Raw genomic sequence first — 20552 nt, 5'->3', positions numbered from 1 at the left:
CCTCATGGCTTGGTTTTTGCTGTGACATGTCAACTGTGGGACCTTATATAGACAAGTGTGTGCCTTTCCAAATCATGTCCAGTCGAATTTACCACAGGAGGACTTCAATCAAGTTTTAGAAACATCTCAAGGATGACCACTGGAAACAGGATGCACCTGAGCTCAACTTCGAGTCTCCTAGCAAAAGGTCTGAATACTTACGTAAATAAGGTATTTCAGTTTTTTATTTGTAATACATTTGCTAAAATTTCTAAAAATATGTTTTTGCTTTGTCTTTGTGGGTTATTGTGTGTAGAATGATGAGGAAAAAATGTTATTTAATACATTTTAGAATAAGGCTGTAACGTAAAAAGAAAATTGAAAAGTCAAGGGGTATGAATACTTCCCAAATGCACTGTATCTCTCCACAAAACCCTGAGCCCTTATAGAGTAAGGGAAACAACTAGTTCAAGGTTTCAGAGTGATTGATGCCACCGATTGAAATGTCACTAGCACGCACACCTCTAACAAGCTAGCCATTTCCCACCAGTTACAACAGCACACCTTGGATTTGCAAAAATGCATGTAAAAGACTCTGAGAGCAGAAGGCAAAATATTCTTTGGTCTTATTCTTTTTGGACGGAATGCAAAGTGCTATGTCTGGAGAAAACCAGACACAGCTCTTCACCCATCTAACACTATCCCTACCGTGAAGCATGGAGGTGACAACATCATGCTATGGGGATGCTTTACAATGGCAGGGACTGGGAGACTGGTAAGGATAGAGGGAACAATGAATGGAGCCAAATACAGGCAATCCTTGATGAGAACCTGTTTCAGAGTGAGAATGATCTTAGACTGGGGGTGAAGATTTGCATTCCAACAGGACAATGACCCTGAGCACACAGCAATAGCAACATTGGAATGGCTTCAGAACAAGAATGTGAAAGTCATTGAGTGGCTCAGCTAAGAGCCCAGACTTGAATCCCATAGAAAGTCTATGGAAAAACTTGAAGATTGCTGTTCACCGCCTCTCCCCATCTAACTTAATAGAGCTTGAGAAAATCTTCAAGGAAGAATGGGAGAAAATCCCAAAATCCAGATGTGCAAAGCTGAACTACAGACATATCTCGTATGACTCAAAGCTGTAGTCACAGTCAAAGGTGCTTCTACAAAGTATCAAGTCAGGGGTGTGAATACTTATGTAAATGAGATATTTCTGTATTAATTTTCAAAACATTTGCAAACATTTCTAAACATGTTTTAATTTTGGCATTATGGGGTATTGTGTGTAGATAGGTGAGAGAGAAAAAAATCTCATCCATTTTGAATTCAGGCTGTAACACAAAAAAACGTGGAATAAGTAATGGGGTATGAATACTTTCTGAAAGCACTGTATATGTAATTAACAGTTTCCATGACAAACTCTGTGGGGGCTTCATTTGTAATAAATCAGAGGTGTACTTATGTTTTCAAGTCAATATGAAACAAGTATAAATTTAACAAATTGTGCATGAAGCTATCATGTAGAGGAAATTGTACTAACAAAGTTAATAAATCAGATAATTTCGAAAATACACCACCAAGTCTACGTTGTCTGGAATCAATCTCATGAGCACTTTGTTATTTGACTGTTCAACACACACTTTTTAATTTTTTTATTCTTATTTTCAATGGCGGCCTAGGAACAGTAGGTTAACTGCCTTGTTCAGGGGCAGAACGACAGATTTTTTACCTTGTCAGCTAGGGGATTCGATCTTGCAACCTTTCGGTTACTAGTCCCCAAAAAATCTGGACCCCTACAAATCAGCCGGGCTAGACAATCTGGACCCTCTCTTTCTAAAACTATCTGCCGAAATTGTTGCAACCCCTAGCCTGTTCACCCTCTCTTTCATATTGTCTGAGATTCCCAAAGATTGGAAAGCTGCCGCGGTCATCCCCCTCTTCAAACGGGGTGACACTCTAGACCCTAACTGCTACAGACCTATATCTATCCTACCCTGTCTTTCTAAGGTCTTTGAAAGCCAAGTTAACAGATTACCGACCATTTTGAATCCCACCGTACCTTCTCCGCTATGCAATCTGGTTTCAGAGCTGGTCATGGGTGCACCTCAGCCACGTGCAAGGTCCTAAACGACATCATAACCGCCATCGATAAGAGACAATACTGTGCAGCCATATTCATCGACCTGGCCAAGGCTTTCGACTCTGTCAATCACCTCATTCTAATTGGCAGACTCGACAACCTTCGTTTCTCAAATGATTGCATCGCCTGGTTTACCAACTACTTCTCTGATAGAGTTCAGTGTGTCAAATCGGAGGGCCTGTTGTCCGGACCTCTGGCAGTCTCAATGGGGGTGCCACAGGGATCAATTCTCGGGCCGACTCTCTTCTCTGCATACATCAATGATGTCGCTCTTGCTGCTGATGATTCTCTGATCCACCTCTACGCAGACGACACCATTCTGTATACTTCTGGCCCCTCTTTGGACACTGTGTTAACTAACCTCCAGACGAGCTACAATGCCATACAACTCTCCTTCCGTGGCCTCCAACTGCTCTTAAATGTAAGTAAAACTAAATGCATGCTATTCAATCGATCACTGCCCGCCCATCCAGCATCACTACTCTGGACGGCTCTGACTTAGAATACGTGGACGACTACAAATACCTAGGTGTCTGGTTAGACTGTAAACTCTCCTTCCAGACTCACATTAAGCATCTCCAATCCAAAATTAAATCTAGAATCAGCTTCCTATATCGCAACAAAGCATCCTTCACTCACGCTGCCAAACATACCCTCGTAAAACTGACCATCCTACTGATCCTCGACTTCGGCGATGTCATCTATAAAATAGCCTCCAACACTCTACTCAACAAATTGGATGCAGTCTATCACAGTGCCATCCGTTTTGTCACCAAAGCCCCATACACTACCCACCACTGCAACCTGTACACTCTTGTTGGTTGGCCCTCGCTTCATACTCATCGCCAAACCCACTGGCTACAGGTTATCTACAAGTCTCTGCTAGGTAAAGCCCCGCCTTATCTCAGCTCACTGGTCACCATAGCAGCACCCACTCGTAGCACGCGCTCCAGCAGGTATATCTCACTGGTCACCACCAAAGCCAATTCCTCCTTTGGTCGCCTTTCCTTCCAGTTCTCTGCTGCCAATGACTGGAATGAACTTTAAAAATCACTGGAGCTGGACATTCATATCTCCCTCACTAGCTTTAAGCACCAGCTGTCAGAGCAGCTCACAGATCACTGCACCTGTACATAGCCCATCTGTAAACAGCCCATCTATCTACCTCATCCCCTTACTGTATTTATTTTATTTATCTTGCTCCTTTGCACCACAGTATCTCTACTTGCACATTCATCTTCTGCACATCTACCATTCCAGTGTTTAATTGCTATATTGTAATTACTTCGCCACCATAGCCTATTTATTGCCTTACCTCCCTTATCTTACCTCATTTGCACTCACTGTATATAGACTTTTTGTTTTCTTTTTTTCTCTACTGTATTATTGACTGTATGTTTTGTTTATTCCATGTGTAACTCTGTGTTGTTGTATGTGTCGAATTGCTATGCTTTACCTTGGCCAGGTCGCAGTTGCAAATGAGAACTTGTTCTCAACTAGCCTACTGGTTAAATAAAGATGAAATAAAAATGTACAAAAATAAATAACAAGTACTACCATTCAAGCCTGTCAAAAATCTCGGCATCTAGAGACAGCACAGCACATGATGTGTCCAGCTGTTGTGTTTCATGTACTACATGCATTAATCAATGGACATTGTCAGGCCCGTAATGTTTCGGTCTGGTCTCATATCTGTGTCTGTCAGGTGGAGTGAGGGAGGTGCGGCAGCAGCAGAGTGCCCCGTGCTACAGTGAAAAGGAGGTGAAGAACACAGGGTAGAGCCATGGCAGGATGGGGCCTCCTTCTCCTCCTCCTCCTGTTGGTGGTCTCCCTGGCCCAGGGCTCGTCCTTGCTCTCTGGTCAGCGCCACCGGACCCGTCTGCAGAGGGACCGTCAAGCACGCAACAATGTCCGACCCAACATAATCATCATCCTCACCGATGACCAGGACATCGAACTGGGTAAGACACAGCAGGACATTTAAATGACCACTATGAATGTGTGTGTGTGTGTGTGTGTGTGTGTGTGTGTGTGTGTGTGTGTGTGTGTGTGTGTGTGTGTGTGTGTGTGTGTGTGTGTGTGTGTGTGTGTGTCTGTGTCTGTGTGCGTGCATTCTCCATTTGCCCACTCAAAGTCAAGCACCCCATGGCCAACTCCATTATTGCCATGGAGTGAGTGGCCTATGGTATCCATTGTCTGAGTGCCAAACCCTGGTCATCTCCCTACCCGTTTAAGCCTTTAAACTGCATATTGGTCTGGAGTGCCAGTATAATGGCCTCGCTGACACCCCTTGTCCCACTCGGATTGGTGAGAAAACCTCCATTGAAAACCAGGAATTTATGGTTGAGCATCTGTTTCACTAAATAATCGGCGTCAGCCTGAAAAGCCTTTAGTACACATTAATTAAAATGGGCGACACATCACAGAAAATATTTACTCTTATAAAGTTGCTTCTTCCGCTAGTGGAGCCTGTAAGTCCAAAGGCTTGGTTATTTTGAATAAAAGGAATTTAACTTTAGTTATTGAAAAGACTAGCAAGGACACTTCAGGCCACTTAGCTTACATTTGCACGTCTATATATGGCAAGAAAGTAGCATTTGTGTCTATCTATAAACCCGCTGTTTTTGAGGACAGCTTTTTCCCTGGGCTTACCAGTTGTTAGCACTTTCAGAGTATGAATTGGTTTAAGGGGCAGTGTGGCAGACCAGGGGGGTTGGTCAAGGCGTTTACACAGATCAGACAGAGTATGATTAGCTCGGTTTCAAGGGTGTTTATTAAATAATAAATCAAAAGAAAAGGATAGGTCTCCCCATGAAACCCTCTCTGGGATACCGTCTTCTGGGCTTTGGGTCTTGCTGTATCCTGTCGGGCACACAAACTCAACTCCCTCGTTTTAGCTCGGGCACCGTCTCCAACTACACGGAAGTCACCTTACTTACCCCAGTCCTCCCTGTGTGCTGCCCTTCTGGCAGCTTTATGGGGCTTGTACATACTGGTGAACATTCAGCCCTTGATTACTCACCAACTCACCAATCAGCCCCAATTAGTCTTTGGCGGAGAGCCCTTTCGAGACCTGGCACATCCAGCAGATGGAGCCGTCGCCTCGTGATGTATACTCCGTCTGTCACTAGGCCTCGACGTACTCTAGAATTGATTGTTTTCTATACTCGCGTACTCTATGTATGTATGTCACGCCAATACAAATATTGCCTGCGAATCCTGTAGATCATAATCCCCTGCTTACCCAAGTGGATGTGAACTTTAAAGTGAATAAAACAAAACGTTGGCGTTTTAATACGACCCTTCTTCAAAACAAATTGTTCGTTGCTGAATTTCAAGTTAAAGGAGTTGAATTCTTAGCAAAAAACAAGGACTCTGTAGAGGACCCAAGGTTTACATGGATGGGTACTGAAGGGTTTATCAGAGACTTTACATCATCTTTTGCGTCTCACCTCAATAAAGCCAGGAATCACAGAATGAAGTTATTGGAGACAAAATTAAAATCACTTGAGCAGAACCTGAAAAGGAATTACTCAAATAATGTCAGAAATGATTTGAGGGTGGTTAAACTGGAACTGAATGATTTATTAAGGAGAGCTGAGTTCATCATGCATAGAGTGAGGCAGAACTATTATTTTAATGGGAGCAAACCAAGCAGACGTCAAGCCTTAAAACTGAAACAAAATGAATTTTGTACTTCTACAGATTTTTTTCTGCTCCGTCTAAAGGCTTAATTTCTGATCAGCAGGAAATACATGCAACATTGAAGTATTTTTACCTGGAGTTATATAAATATTCTGTCCAGTCTGAGCCAGACAAATGCAAACATCTTTTAGATAATCTTGATTTGTCCATATTAGGCTGACCCATCTCATTATAGGAACTGCAGTCAGTACTGTAAAGTGCTAAAAAGGGTAAATCACCTGGCCCGGATGCCATTCCATCTGAACTATTACTACATTTTTGGGGCATTAATCTCTCTACTGCCAAAGAAAGGGAAAGATCACACAGATTGTAGTCCGATATCTTTAATTTATTCTGACCAAAAATGTTGTTCAAAAGTGTTGGCGTTACGGATGGCAAAGTATTTGTGTTAGGATAAGTTCATTCACATAGAGCAGTCAGGTTTTATGAAAGGTTGAAGCTGACAATGTCCATTGATTAATGCATGTAATACATGAAACACAACAGCTGGACACATCGTGTGCTGTGCTGTCTCTAGATGCCGAGAAGACTTTTGACAGGCTTGAATGGTAGTACTTGTTATTTATTTTTAACATTTTTTATTTCACCTTTATTTAACCAGGTTGTCACACCCTGACTTTAGAGATCCTTTTTATTCTCTATTTGGTTAGGTCAGGGTGTGACTAGGGTGGGCAATCTATGTTTCTATTTCTTTGTTGGCCGGGTATGGTTCCCAATCAGAGGCAGCTGTCTCTCGATGTCTCTGATTGGGGATCATATTTAGGCAGCCTTTTCCCACCTGTTGTTTGTGGGATCTTGTTTTGGTACAGTGCTGTTTAGCCCTACTAAACGTCACATTTCGTTTGTTTTTTTGTTTTTTTCGGTGTTCATTTAATAAAGTAAGATGTACGCCTACCACGCTGCACCTTGGTCCACTCATTCTTGCAACGACGCTCGTGACAAGATCCCACCACAAACGGACCAAGCAGCGTGGCCAGGAGGAGCAGACATCCTGGACATGGGAGGATATCTTGGACGGTAAGGGGTCCTACGTGGGAGGAGATCCGGGCCGGAAAGGATTGCCTTCCATGGGAGCAGACGGAGGCAGCGAGGGAGGAACAACGACGACACCGGGGTTCGCGACCATGAGGGAAGCCCGAGAGGCAGCCCCCCCCAAAATTGGGGAGGGGCACACGGGGTGGTTGGCGGAGCCAGGGTTTGAACCAGAGCCAACTCCCCATACTCACCGTTGGGAGCGTGTGACCGGTCAGGCACCATGTTTTGCAGTGATTTGCACACTGTCTCCAGTGCGCATCCACAGCCCGGTGCGTTCTGTGCCAGCTCCCCGTACTTGCCGTGCGAAGGTGGTCATCTGTCCAGGACGGGTGGTGCCGGCTCAGCGCGCCTGGTCTCCAGTGCGTCTCCTCGGTCCAGGATATCCTGCACCGGCTCTACGCACTGTGTCCCCAGTGCGCCTTGCCGCCCAGTGCGTCCTGTGCCAGCTCCCCGCACTTGCCGTGCGAAGGTTGGTCATCTGTCCAGGACGCGTTGTGCCAGCTCTACACTCCAGACCTCCAGTGCGCCTCCACGGTCCAGTACATCCGGTGCCGGCTCCACGCACCCGGCCTCCAGTGCGTCTCCCCAGCCCGGTACGTCCTGTGCCAGCTCCATGCACCAGGCCTTCGGCGACGGTCCCCAGTCCAGAGCTTCTGGCGATAGTTCCCAGTCCAGAGCTTCCGGCGACAGTTCCCAGTCCAGAGCTTCTGGCGACAGTTCACGAGCGAAGCGGGGTCTGCGTCCCGCACCGGAGCTGCCACCGAGGGGAGATGCCCACCTGATGACAAGACAAACAGAAAATGCAGAGGGTTAAATAATGAACATAATTAGGGAAATCAAAAACAGGTGTACACAATAAAGACAAAACCAAACGAACAGTGAAACATCGATCGGTGGCAACTAGTAAGCCGGTGACGTCGACCGCCGAACGCCGCCCGAACAAGGAGAGGGGCCGACTTCGGCGGGAGTCGTGACAGTACCCCCCTCCTGACGCGCGGCTCCAGCAGCGCGCCAACACCGGCCTCGGGGACGACCCGGAGGACGGGGAGCAGGGCGATCCGGACGGAAGCGGTGAAAATCCTGGATTAACGATGGGTCCAGGATGTCTTCCACCGGTACCCAACTTCGCTCCTCCGGGCCGTACCCCTCCCACTCCACAAGGTACTGAAGGCCCCTCGCCCGACGTCTAGAGTCCATAATAGCTCGTACTGAATACGCCGGGACCCCCTCGATATCCAGAGGGGGCGGAGGAACCTCCCGCACCTCCGACTGCTGGAGCGGACCAGCCACCACCGGCCTGAGGAGAGACACATGGAACGATGGGTTAATATGATAATCAGGGGGGAGTTGTAACCTATAACAAACCTCGTTCAATCTCCTCAGGACTTTAAATGGCCCCACAAACCGCGGACCCAGCTTCCGGCAGGGCAGGTGAAGGGGCAGGTTTCGGGTCGAGAGCCAGACCCGATCCCACGGTGCATAAACCGGGGCCTCACTGCGGTGGCTGTCGGCACTCGCCTTTTGCTGCCTGATGGCTCGTTGAAGACGTACATGGGCAGCGTTCCATGTCTCCTCCGAGTGCCGAAACCATTCATCCACCGCAGGAGCCTCGATCTGGCTCTGATGCCATGGTGCCAGGACCGGCTGATACCCTAGCACACACTGAAAAGGGGTAAGGTTAGTAGAAGAGTGGCGTAGGGAATTTTGGGCCATCTCTGCCCAGGGGATAAACGATGCCCACTCTCCCGGCCGGTCCTGGCAATAGGACCGCAGAAACCTACCCACCTCTTGGTTGACTCTTTCCACCTGGCCGTTACTTTCGGGGTGGAACACTCAGGTAAGGCTGACCGAGACCCCAGGCGTTCCATAAACGCCCTCCATACTCTAGACGTAAATTGGGGACCCCAATCAGACACTATATCCTCAGGCACCCCGTAGTGCCGGAATACATGGGTGAACAGGGCCTCCGCAGTCTGTAGAGCTGTAGGGAGACCGGGCAAAGGAAGGAGACGGCAGGACTTAGAAAACCGATCCACAACGACCAGGATCGTGGTGTTACCCCGTGACGGGGGGAGATCCGTCAATAAGTCCACCGATAGTTGTGACCACGGTCATTGCGGAATGGGAAGGGGTTGTAATTTCCCTCTGGGCAGATGTCTGGGTGCCTTTCACTGTGCGCATACCGAACAGGAGGAGACATAAACCCTCACGTCCTTGGCTAACGTGGGCCACCAGTACTTCCCCGTAAGGGAGCGCACCATCCGACCGATGCCAGGATGACCAGAGGAGGGTGATGTGTGGGCCCAACAGATCAAACGATCGCGAACATCAAACGGCACGTACATGCGCCCAACGGGACACTGGGAGGGAGTGGGTTCTGCACGTGACGCCCGTTCGATGTCCGCGTCCACCTCCCATACCACCGGTGCCACCAGGCATGAAGCTGGAATTATGGGAGTGGGCTCTGTGGACCGCTCCTCTGTATCATACAGCCGGGACAGTGCGTCTGCCTTGACGTTCTGGGAACCTGGTTTGTAGGAAAGAGTGAAAACAAAGCGTGTGAAAAACATAGCCCACCTAGCCTGGCGAGGGTTCAGTCTCCTCGCTGCCCGAATATACTCCAGATTTCGGTGGTCAGTCCAAATGAGGAAAGGGTGTCTAGCCCCCTCAAGCCAATGTCTCCACGCTTTCAGAGCCCCGACAACAGCTAACAACTCCCTATACCCCACATCATAGTTTCGCTCCGCCGGGCTGAGCTTCTTCGAAAAGAAAGCACAGGGGCGGCGTTTTGGTGGTTTACCCGAGCGCTGAGATAGCACAGCCCCTATTCCAGCCTCGGATGCGTCCACCTCAACTATGAACGCTAAGGAGGGATCAGGATGCGCCAGCACTGGAGCCGTGGTAAACAGAGCCTTCAGGTTACCAAAAGCTCTGTCCGCCTCAGCCGACCACCGCAATCGCACCGGTCCCCCTTCAGTAAGGAGGTAATGGGAGCCGCCACCTGGCCAAAACCCCGGATAAACCTCCGGTAGTAGTTGGCAAACCCTAAAAACCGCTGCACCTCCTTTACCGTGGTTGGAGTCGGCCAATTACGCACGGCTGAAATGCGGTCAGTCTCCATCTCCACCCCTGACGCGGACAAACGGTACCCAAGGAAGGAGACGGACTGTTGAAAGAACAGACATTTCTCCGCCTTGACGTAAAGGTCATGCTCCAACAGTCGACCAAGCACCATTCGTACAAGGGACACATGCTCAGTGTGGGTAGTGGAGTATATTAGAATATCATCCACTACACCCCGCCTTTGCAGGTCCCTGAAGATCTCATCCACAAATGATTGGAAGTTGGATGGAGCATTCATTAACCCATACGGCATGACGAGGTACTCATAGTGCCCAGAAGTAGTGCTAAATGCCGTCTTCCACTCATCCCCTCCCTTGATACGCACCAGGTTGTACGCGCTCCTGAGGTCCAATTTTGTGAAGAAGCGCGCCCCGAGCAATGACTCTGTCATACTGGCGATCAGAGGCAGCGGGTAACTGTATTTAACAGTAATCTGGTTCAAACCTCGATAGTCAATGCACGGGCGTAAACCTCCATCCTTCTTCTTCACAAAAAAGAAACTCGAGGAGACAGGTGAAATGGAGGGGCGAATGTATCCCTGTCCCAGAGATTCAGCGACATATGTTTTCATAGCCGCCGTCTCCTCCTGTGACAGAGGATACGCGTGACTCCTGGGAAGTGCAGTGCCCTCCAGGAGATTTATCGCACAATCCCCCGGTCAATGGGGTGGTAATTGAGTCGCCTTCCTTTTACAGAAGGCGATTGCCAAATCGGCATATTCGGGAGGAATGTGCATGGTGGAAACCTGGTTTGGACTTTCCACCGTAGTGGCACCTAAGGAAACACCTAAACACCTCCCTGAATACTGACAGGACCATCCCTTGAGAACCCTCTGTTGCCACGAAATAATAGGATCATGAGAAGCCAACCAGGGAAGACCCAACACAACTGCAGGAGATGCAGGAGCGTCAATCAGAAAGAGACTAATACTCTCTTCATGACTCCCCTGCGTTACCATAGCAATGGGAGCTGTGACCTCCCTAATCAGCCCCGACCCCAACGGACGACTATCTAGGGCATGTACAGGGAAGGGAACATCAACGGGAACAATAGGAATCCCTAATGTATGGGCCAAGGACCGATCAATAAAGTTCCCAGCTGCGCCTGAATCTACTAGCGCCTTATGCTGGGAATGCGGGGAAAACCCAGGAAATCCTATAGATAACCACATGTGAGCAACAGGGGGGTCTGGGTGAGTCGTGTGCCTACTCACCTGAGATGTACCACCAGTGTTCCGCCTACCACCTCGACTACCTGGAAAACCTCCCCAGCACCGACCAGCAGTGTGCCCTCTGCGGTCACCTCTAGTGCATGGAATGGTTCCCCCTCCGGTCTCCCTAGTACCAGCCCCGCCCAACTCCATAGGTGTTGGGTCTAAGGGACTGGAGGATGGAACGAACGGACCCCGATCCGGACGTCCGTGGGAGGCCAGCAGGTTATCCAGCTGGATCGATAAGTCCACCAGCTGGTCCAGGTGGAGGGTGGTGTCCCTGCAGGCTAGCTCCCTACGAACGTCCTCTCGCAAACTACACCTATAGTGATTGATCAGGGCCCGCTCATTCCATCCCGCACCAGCCGCCAGAGTTCTAAAATCCAGTGCAAACTCGCGTCCCGAGGGTGCCGGCTGGACAGCCGCCAGGTAGAGCTCCAGCTGGAGTAGGAACCCCTGGCACCCGGCAGCTGTTCTGTCATACGCTCCTGGGAGCGAGAGCCGAATCCCACCGGATATTGACGACGGATGGGTAGGATCTAGAGGTGCGCCTGGCGGTGGTGTGGCTGGGTCGAAGGGACATCCTTTTCTCTCCACTCTCTCCTTGGTCTGCAGCACGCAATCCATGGCAGTCATGAGACTCTGGATCATACTCGCCTGCTGCTGGACGCGCTCCTTTATACGAATAGGAGGGCTGGCTGCTCCTGCTGACTCCATTTCAGGTCGGTGATTCTGTAATGGAATTCTTAGAGAAGTAGAGGAGTCGGGCCAAGGATAAATGTAAACAAACGTGTTTACTCAAAATATCAACAAATCTTCTCATAGAAAAAATACATTGTTTTGTGAAACACAAGACAAACAGGAAATGCAGAGGGTTAAATAATGAACATAATTAGGGAAATCAAAAACAGGTGTACACAATAAAGACAAAACCAAACGAACAGTGAAACATCGATCGGTGGCAACTAGTAAGCCGGTGACGTCGGCCGCCGAACGCCGCCCGAACAAGGAGAGGGGCCGACTTTGGCGGGAGTCGTGACAACAATGCCACCAGCCATACTGCTCATTCTGTGTGTGATTTCCTGCAAGACAGGAATGTTGTGTTCTGCCATGGCCAGCGAAGAGCCCAGATCTCAATCCCATTGAGGAAGTCTGGGACCTGTTGGATTGGAGGGTGAGGGCTTGGGCCATTCCCCACAGAAATGTCCGGGAACTTGCAGGTGCCTTGGTGGAAGAGTGGGATAACATCTCACAGCAAGAACTGGCAAATCTGGTGCAGTCCATGAGGAAAAGATGCACTGCAGTACTTAATGCAGCTGGTGGCCACACCAGATACTGACTTACTTTTGATTTATGTCCCTTTGTTCAGGGACATATTTTTCCAATTCTGTTAGTCCCTTGTCTGTGGAACTTGTTCAGTTTATGTCTCAGTTGTTGAATCTTGTTATGTTCATACAAATATGTTAAGTTTGCTGAAAATAAACGCAGTTGACAGTGAGAGGACGTTTCTTTTTTTGCTGAGTTTATATCTTAGACTGTGGTCAGCGCTTCCTGCCTATGGGGTTCTATATCTTAGACTGCGGTCAGAGTTTCGTACCTATGGGGTTCTATATCTTAGACTGCGGTCAGCGCTTCGTGCCTATGGGGTTCTATATTTTAGACTGCGGTCAGCGTTTCGTGCCTATGGGGTTCAATAAATTAGACTACGCTCAGCGCTTCATGAATATGGGATTCTATATCTTAGACTGTCAGCGTTTCGTGCCTATGGGGTTCTATATCTCAGACTACGGTCAGCGCTTCGTGATTATGGGGTTCTATATCTCAGACTGCGGTCAGCGTTTCATGCCTATGGGGTTCTATATCTTAGACTGAGGTGAGCGCTTCGTGCCTATGGGGTTCTATATCTCAGACTGCGGTCAGCACTTCGTGCCTATGGGGTTCTATATCTTAGACTGCGGTCAGCGCTTAATGCCTATGGGGTCCCATGGGGTACAAGTTTCGGAAGGCACCTGGTGATAGAGTGGATTTTTACATTCCCATCCAGAGGTTCTGTCTGCTATTTACTCTCATCTTCAACTATTAAAGCAGAAAGATCTATCAATGGTTAAAGCATGGGTAAATTATTTGGCTGTCGATGATGAGACTATTGATTGGGAGAATTTCTGGGAGAATATATTTCACTCATCAAAGAACCCAAACCATCAATTGTCATTTTAAACTTTGTCATAGATCATACTGGACACCACTTCTAAGATTTCATGCAAAACAGACTCAAAGCCCATACTGTGACATATGTAACCTCAATACACTTAGCACATACAAACATATGATATGGGATTGTCCTAAGGTTTATGAGTTTTGGAGGAAAGTGTCGTCTATTCTCTCTGACATGGTTGATAAAACTGTACCCCTTGAACCAATTCTGCTGTTTCTTAACGATGATACAGGTTTGCAGCTTAATGAGAACCAGCAAAAGTTTTGGCTGCCTGTGTTGACTGCTGTGAAAAAACGTGTTGTTCAGCGCTGGTTGCCACCACATTACTTTCATATAAGGAAATGGCTAGCATACTTTCAAAACGTAATTATGTTGGAATTTATCCACTGCCTGTATGAATAAAGCCAGTCCTAGCACTTAGGAACATGGAAAGTAGCCGTGTCAGAAATCTCTAAACTGTTTGATATGATGTAGGTGTGTGATGTAAAATGCTTACTTGAAAGTGTTTTATTTGTAAATGACTTTGCTGTGTATATTCTAGTGTAGGGCGTGTTTTATTTATTTTTATTAATTATTAATTATTATTTTTTATATATTTTTTTAATATATATTGTGTGTTGTCCAAGGTTGAGGATAGGGTGGGGCTGCCAGAGGAATAGGTGGTGTGGGATGTTCAACAAAAAAACAGGGAAAAGTGTAATATTGTATTTTATTTTTATGATTGTATTGCCCTAGTGACCCAATAAAAAACAACTGTTCACTCTCTCTCCCTCTCTCGCATCCCTCACCCCCATCCATCCTTTTGCCTCTCTTCCCCTCAATCTCCTCTTCCCCCTCTCTTTCTCCTCCAGGCTCAATGCAGGCCATGAATAAGACACGGCGTATCATGGAGCAGGGAGGCACCCATTTCTCTAACGCCTTCTCCACCACTCCCATGTGCTGCCCGTCACGCTCCTCTATCCTGACAGGGAAGTACGTTCACAACCACCACACCTTCACCAACAACGAGAACTGTTCCTCACCGTCCTGGCAGGCCCACCATGAGCCTCACACCTTCGCTGTGCACCTTAACAACTCAGGCTACAGGACGGGTGAGTGTGAGCTGTGCACACACACACTTTATTGCAAAGAGAATCACTTTGTACTTATCACTTTGTACCCCCCCCCCCCCAATGTCCTAGCGTTATTTGGGAAGTACCTGAATGAGTACAACGGCTCCTATGTGCCCCCTGGCTGGAGGGAGTGGGTAGCGCTGGTGAAGAACTCTCGCTTCTACAACTACACTCTGTGCAGGAACAGTGTGCGGGAGAAGCATGGCAGCCAATATCCAAAGGTTTCATCCTGTTTCAGTTTTCAGTCACACATTGGAGTAACCTACTCAGATCATAATTTAATCATCCAATGTCATGATTATAATACTGTTTGTTATAAGACAGTATAGTAAACAGATTATTCTGAATCTAAATATTGTTATAAGGAAGCTGTTATGACAAGCTCCATTTCTCTATTCACATTCGTCTTTCCCCTTCTGGGAGGAAGTAATATTACAGTTCAGATCCTCATGGTCAGGTGATTCTTGCTTCCACAGGACTATCTCACAGACATCATCACCAATGACAGCATCAACTACTTCCGCTCGTCCAAGAGGATGTACCCCCATCGACCAGTGATGATGCTCCTGAGCCACTCTGCCCCCCATGGACCGGAGGACTCGGCACCACAGTACAGCACTGCCTTCCCCAATGCCTCGCAGCACATGTAAGAGTATATTGTACACACACACATACACTCATTTGACAGAAGATGCAGTGTGGTAGTGCACTAAGTGGAGATTTGCCTCAGTAACGATTCTTACAAATTGCATCATTTAGACTGGTATTGTTAAAAAGGTTCATGATAGATAGGCATCCATAGATTATGATAACACACTATTGGTCCCAGCCTTTGTCTGCTTGGCACAGTACCCCCGAAGATAAGCGCTTGGCCCTGAATGTTTCTCTTATGCTCTGGAGCTAATGTCACGTCTTCCATTGGCCCTGGGAGAGACATATAGTACCAGTCAAAAGTTTGGACACACCTACTCATTCAAGGGTTTTTCTTTATTTGTACTATTTCCTACATTGTAGAATAATAGTTAAGACATCAAAACTATGAAATAACATATATGGAATCATGAAGTAACAAAAAAAATGTGCAACCAGCTTCATGAGTAATGCTTTTCCAACAGTCTTGAAGGAGTTCCCACATATGCTGAGCACTTGTTGGCTTCTTTTCCTTCACTCTGCGATCCAACTCATACCAAACCATCACACTTTGGTTGAGGTCGGGTGATTGTGGAGCCCAGGTCATCTGATGCAGCGCTCCATCACTCTCCTTCTTGGTCAAATAGCCATTTCACAGCCTGGAGGTGTGTTGGGTCATTGTCCTGTTGAAAAACAAATGATAGTCCCACTAAGTGCAAACCAGATGGCATGGCGTATTGCTGCAAAATGCTGTGGTAGCCATGCTGGTTAAGTGTGCCTTGAATTAAAAAAATTACCGACAGTGTCACCAGCAAAGCACACTCACACCATCACACCTCCTCCTCCATGCTTCACTGTGGGAACCACACATGTGGAGATCATCCGTTCACCTACTCTGCGTCTCACAAAGACACGGTGGTTGGAACCAAACATTTCTAAATCGGACTCATCAGACAGAAGGATAGATTTCCACCGGTCTAATGTCCATTGCTCGTGTTTCTTGGCCCAAGCAAGTCTCTTCTTCTTATTGGTGTCCTTTAGTAGTGGTTTCTTTGCAGCAATTCAACCATGAAGGCCTGATTCACACTGTCTCCTCTGAAAAGTTGATGTTGAGATGTGTCTGTTGCTTGAACTCTGTGAAGCATTTATTTGGGCTGCAATTTCTGAGGCTGGAAACTCTAATGAACTTATCCTCTGCAGCAGAGGTAACTCTGGGTCTTCCTTTCCTGTGGTGGTCCTCATGAGAGCCAGTTTTTTCATAGTGCTTGATGGTTTCTTGAAGAAATTTTCAAAGTTCTTGACATTTTCCGTATTGACTGACTTTCATGTCTTAAAGTAATGATGGATTGTCATTTCTCTTTGCTTATTTGAGCTGTTCTTGCCATAATATGGACCTGGTCTTTCAACAAATAGGGCTATCTTCTGTATACCACCCCTACCTTTTTACAACACAACTGATTAGCTCAAACGCAATCAGAAGGAAAGAAATTCCACAAATGAACTTTTTGCAAGGCACACCAGTTAATTGAAATGCATTCCTGGTGACTACCTCATGGAACTGGTTGAGAGAATGCCAAGAGTGTGCAAAGCTGTCATCAAGGCAAAGGGTGGCTACTTTGAAGAATCTAAAATACATTTTGATTTGTTTAACACTTTTTTGGTTACTACATGATTCCGTATGTGTTACTTCATAGTTTTGATTTCTTCACTATTATTCTACAATGTAGAAAATAGTGAAAATAAAGAAAAACCCTTGAATGAGTAGGTGTGTCCAAACTTTTGACTGATACTGTACATGGAGGCAGTAATGCGCCTGCGTCTTTGTTTGATTGTTCTCTCCTGTAAGAGTGAATCACATAAGCATCATTAAAGTACTGAACAAAGACTTTACACAGTGAATTCGTTCAGCCCAGGCTGTTTTCATGTCAACTTTTAATTGATTTTTCTCATGAATTTACACACACTCCCACAATGTGAGCTTGTAGATGATCTCACTTTCCCTTCAATATGGAGGGAGAGAAAATGGTTCCCCTCTTTCTCCAGCCCTCCTGAAAAACATTTTCCTTGTCTACATTGCAGACACTTATCTTCAAATCAAATCACATTTTATTGGTCACATACACGTGTTTAGCAGATGTTATTGTGTCTGTAGCGAAAAAATTCCCAACATATACCCAATACACACAAATCTAACTAAAGGAATGTTATTAAGAATATATGAATAAATGGATGAGCATAGACTAAGATACAGTAGAATAGAATAGAATACAGTATATACATATGAGATGAGTAATGCAAAATATGTAAACATTATTAAAGTGACTAGTGTTCCATTTATTAAAGTGGCCAGTGATTTCAAGTCTATGTATTTAGGCAGCAGCCTCTAATGTACTAGTGATGGCTATTTAACAGTCTGATGGCCTTGAGATCGAAAAACGGCTTCTATCTCTTTGTCCCAGCTTTGATGCACCTGTACTGACCTCGCCTTCTGCATGATAACGGGGTGAACAGGCAGTGGCTCGGGTGGTTGTTGTCCTTGATGATCTTTTTGGCCTTCCTGTGACATCGGGTGCTGTAGGTGTCCTGGAGGGCAGGTAGTTTGCCCCCGGTGATGCGTTGGGCAGACCACACCACCCTCTGAAGAGCCCTGCGGTTGCGGGCAGTACAGTTGCCGTACCCTCTTATTGTCAGGGCCTTGTGGTCCAAGGCCAAAAACGATTAGCCTTTTTCCAAGTCAAATCGATATGCTGTAAATGTTAAATATGCCCTGCCTCCAAAACTTCATTAGATATTTAGCCGTTTGTTTATTTTATAATCATTAAGGCTCCATCTGCCCCTGAATGAATATTGATTAAACTGTCCTCTCTGTGTTAGCTGAAATTGATCAGTACGGCAGCTGGCTGGTTGCCTTTTCTGTGGTTTATATGCCTCCAATTCAGCATTACGCAATAAGTTCTGAGATCTCTTTCAAAGGTGTGGTTGGAGTCATTTGCAAGCACTGGAAAAGGCTATTGTTGAACATGCCAATCATAAAACAACATGAAACAAGTCATAGCTTTGTATAATGCAATACAATGCAATGCAATAGAATGTAATCCAACAATGATTAATTCACCCCAGAATGTCAAATGTAGAAAGCCATGCAAAATAAACACTTTTCCATGACTAATATTATGCACGATTAAAATGTTCTCAACCATAATACTATTCAGTGTTAATTCAAAAGATAGGTTACCTCTCTTTATAAACTGGGTGGTTCGAGCCCCAAGTGCTGACAGCCGTGGTATATCAGACCGTATACCACGGGTATGACAAAACATTTATTTTTACTGTTCTAGTTACATTGGTAACCAGTTTATAAAAGCAATAAGGCACCTCAGGGGTTTGTGGTATATGGCCAATATACCACGGCTAAGGGCTGTGTCCATGCACTCCACGTTGCGTTGTGCATAAGAACAGACCTGAACTGTGGTAAACTGGCCATATACCACACCCCCTCGTGCCTTATTGCTTGAATATAAAATGTGAGCTCTAAAATGTTCGCATAATGTCTGTCGTTAAAGCTGAAATCCGTAAAGTGGGAAATAGCACCACAGTTTGGCAGGTAGGTTAGTGGTTATGAGCGATGGGCCAGTAACTGAAAGGTTGCTGGTTCAAATCCCCTTGATTAAGATAGCCCCCTGCACCTCTCTGATTCAGAGGCGTTGGGTTAAATGCAAAGACACATTTCAGTTGAATGCATTCAGGTGTGTAACTGACTAGGTATTCCCAGTGCTTGCCTTTGTTTTTTGTTTTGTTGATGAAATAGAGGAGAGGATTGTCCAGCAGCATGGTAAAAAAGTTGCTGTACATATTCTGGTGTTCTATCACGTGTGCAATGATGTCTGAGGGAAAGAAAGTGTTATGTTTGAAGTAACTTTGTTGTTGTAATATCTCAACCAGAAGTGGCCGTTTCCCCAACTAAAGATATAAGCTTTAAGCTCCTCTGTGATTTCTGGAGGCATAATGGTGATAATCTCACAGAAGTAAGCACTCTTCTGTCTAAGGTGCTTGGTAACGAAAGTAAGTGCCATAACAGGAAAAGCAAAGACTTGTCAATAAAGATAAAATGTGCTGGTAACTAAGTGTGTGCAGGCGCAGTTTTCACCTGAAATTATTTCCCCCCTTTACTGGCTCTTTCTTCACACTCGTTTTTCCATCCATCCCTTTCTTAGAACCCCAAGCTATAACTACGCTCCTAACCCAGACAAGCATTGGATCCTGCGCTACACAGGCCCCATGAAACCTGTCCACATGCAGTTCACCAACATGCTACAGCGCCGGAGGATGCAGACCCTGCTGTCTGTGGATGACAGTGTGGATAAGGTGGGTCAGACAGACAGACAGTGTGGACAAGGAGGAACAGACTGGCTAAATCTACCCGACTACGTGTCTTACTGTGTCCTCGTCCTCAGGTGTACAACATGCTGGTGGAGACAGGTGAGTTGGACAACACCTACATTATCTACACATCAGACCACGGCTACCATATTGGTCAGTTCGGCCTGGTCAAAGGCAAGTCCATGCCCTATGAGTTTGACATCCGGGTGCCCTTCTTCATACGAGGCCCCAACGTGGAGGCAGGAGCCATGTGAGTGCAACTTTGAAGACTTCTACAGTACCTTTTTATGAAATATGTTTTTCAATGGAAACGGTTAGCTTTGGCTCTTATCTCACTGTTACTGCTACTGGATCTCTTTTGTAGCACTCATCTTTCTCCTCCACCTGTTCTTGTGTCCTTCTGCAGTAACCCTCATGTGGTGCTGAACATTGACCTGGCTCCCACACTGTTGGACATGGCCGGAGTGGACGTTCCCTCTGACATGGACGGCAAATCCATCCTCAAACTCCTGGACACAGACAAACCTGTCAACAGGTAGAGAAGGTCACACCTTTATATGCATGTTTTGGACTCAACACATTGGATGCTTCAGGATCACTTGACCTTTCTTGCTCTTGTTGCAGGTTCCAGGTGAACAAGAAGGGGAAGATGTGGAGGGACTCCTTCCTGGTAGAGAGAGGGTCAGTATGTGTAATTCGTAATCTAGCCATGAATCAAGAGCAATTAAAGGGATAGTTCACCAACATTTCATAATTACTTCATAATTGTCCACAGCCAAGTGATCAAAGTTTAATGTACAGTATGTTTGGTCAATGTTCTATTTCTCTCATCTGGTTCTATCCTGTTTACACAGGAAGCTGCTCCATAAGAGGTCTGATGGGAAGGACGTGGCCCAGGAAGAGAACTTCCTGCCAAAGTACCAGCGGGTCAAAGACCTGTGTCAGAGAGCAGAGTACCAGAGCTCCTGTGAACAGCCAGGACAGGTAAAAGTTCTGTACAATACCCACATGCACAGG

General features: G+C 46.4%; 1 protein-coding gene across 5 annotated transcripts in view; it reads left to right on the top strand.

Annotated features, from left to right (window-relative positions):
* The window catches only part of LOC115207606 (extracellular sulfatase Sulf-2-like), a 102143-nt gene that overhangs the window by 76036 nt on the left and 5555 nt on the right, over positions 1-20552 (top strand). For 3 of the 5 annotated variants that reach the window (XM_029774862.1, XM_029774861.1, XM_029774859.1), the window contains 9 exons: positions 3831-4086; positions 14265-14504; positions 14595-14746; positions 15002-15171; positions 19370-19520; positions 19610-19785; positions 19942-20070; positions 20160-20216; positions 20390-20519. In XM_029774862.1, the coding sequence (XP_029630722.1) occupies positions 3909-4086; positions 14265-14504; positions 14595-14746; positions 15002-15171; positions 19370-19520; positions 19610-19785; positions 19942-20070; positions 20160-20216; positions 20390-20519 (1383 nt within the window). In that variant the 5' untranslated portion in view covers positions 3831-3908. Of the gene's footprint in view, positions 1-2513; positions 2547-3830; positions 4087-14264; positions 14505-14594; positions 14747-15001; positions 15172-19369; positions 19521-19609; positions 19786-19941; positions 20071-20159; positions 20217-20389; positions 20520-20552 lie in introns of those variants that run through there. The other 2 variants (XM_029774864.1, XM_029774863.1) reach the window with 2 other exon arrangements.

Source organism: Salmo trutta, chromosome 14, assembly GCF_901001165.1.
Source record: "Salmo trutta chromosome 14, fSalTru1.1, whole genome shotgun sequence".
In the NCBI taxonomy this organism is placed as follows: Eukaryota; Metazoa; Chordata; class Actinopteri; order Salmoniformes; family Salmonidae; genus Salmo; species Salmo trutta.
Note: the sequence above shows the minus strand (reverse complement) of the source record. Positions and strands in the feature narration are given on the sequence as shown.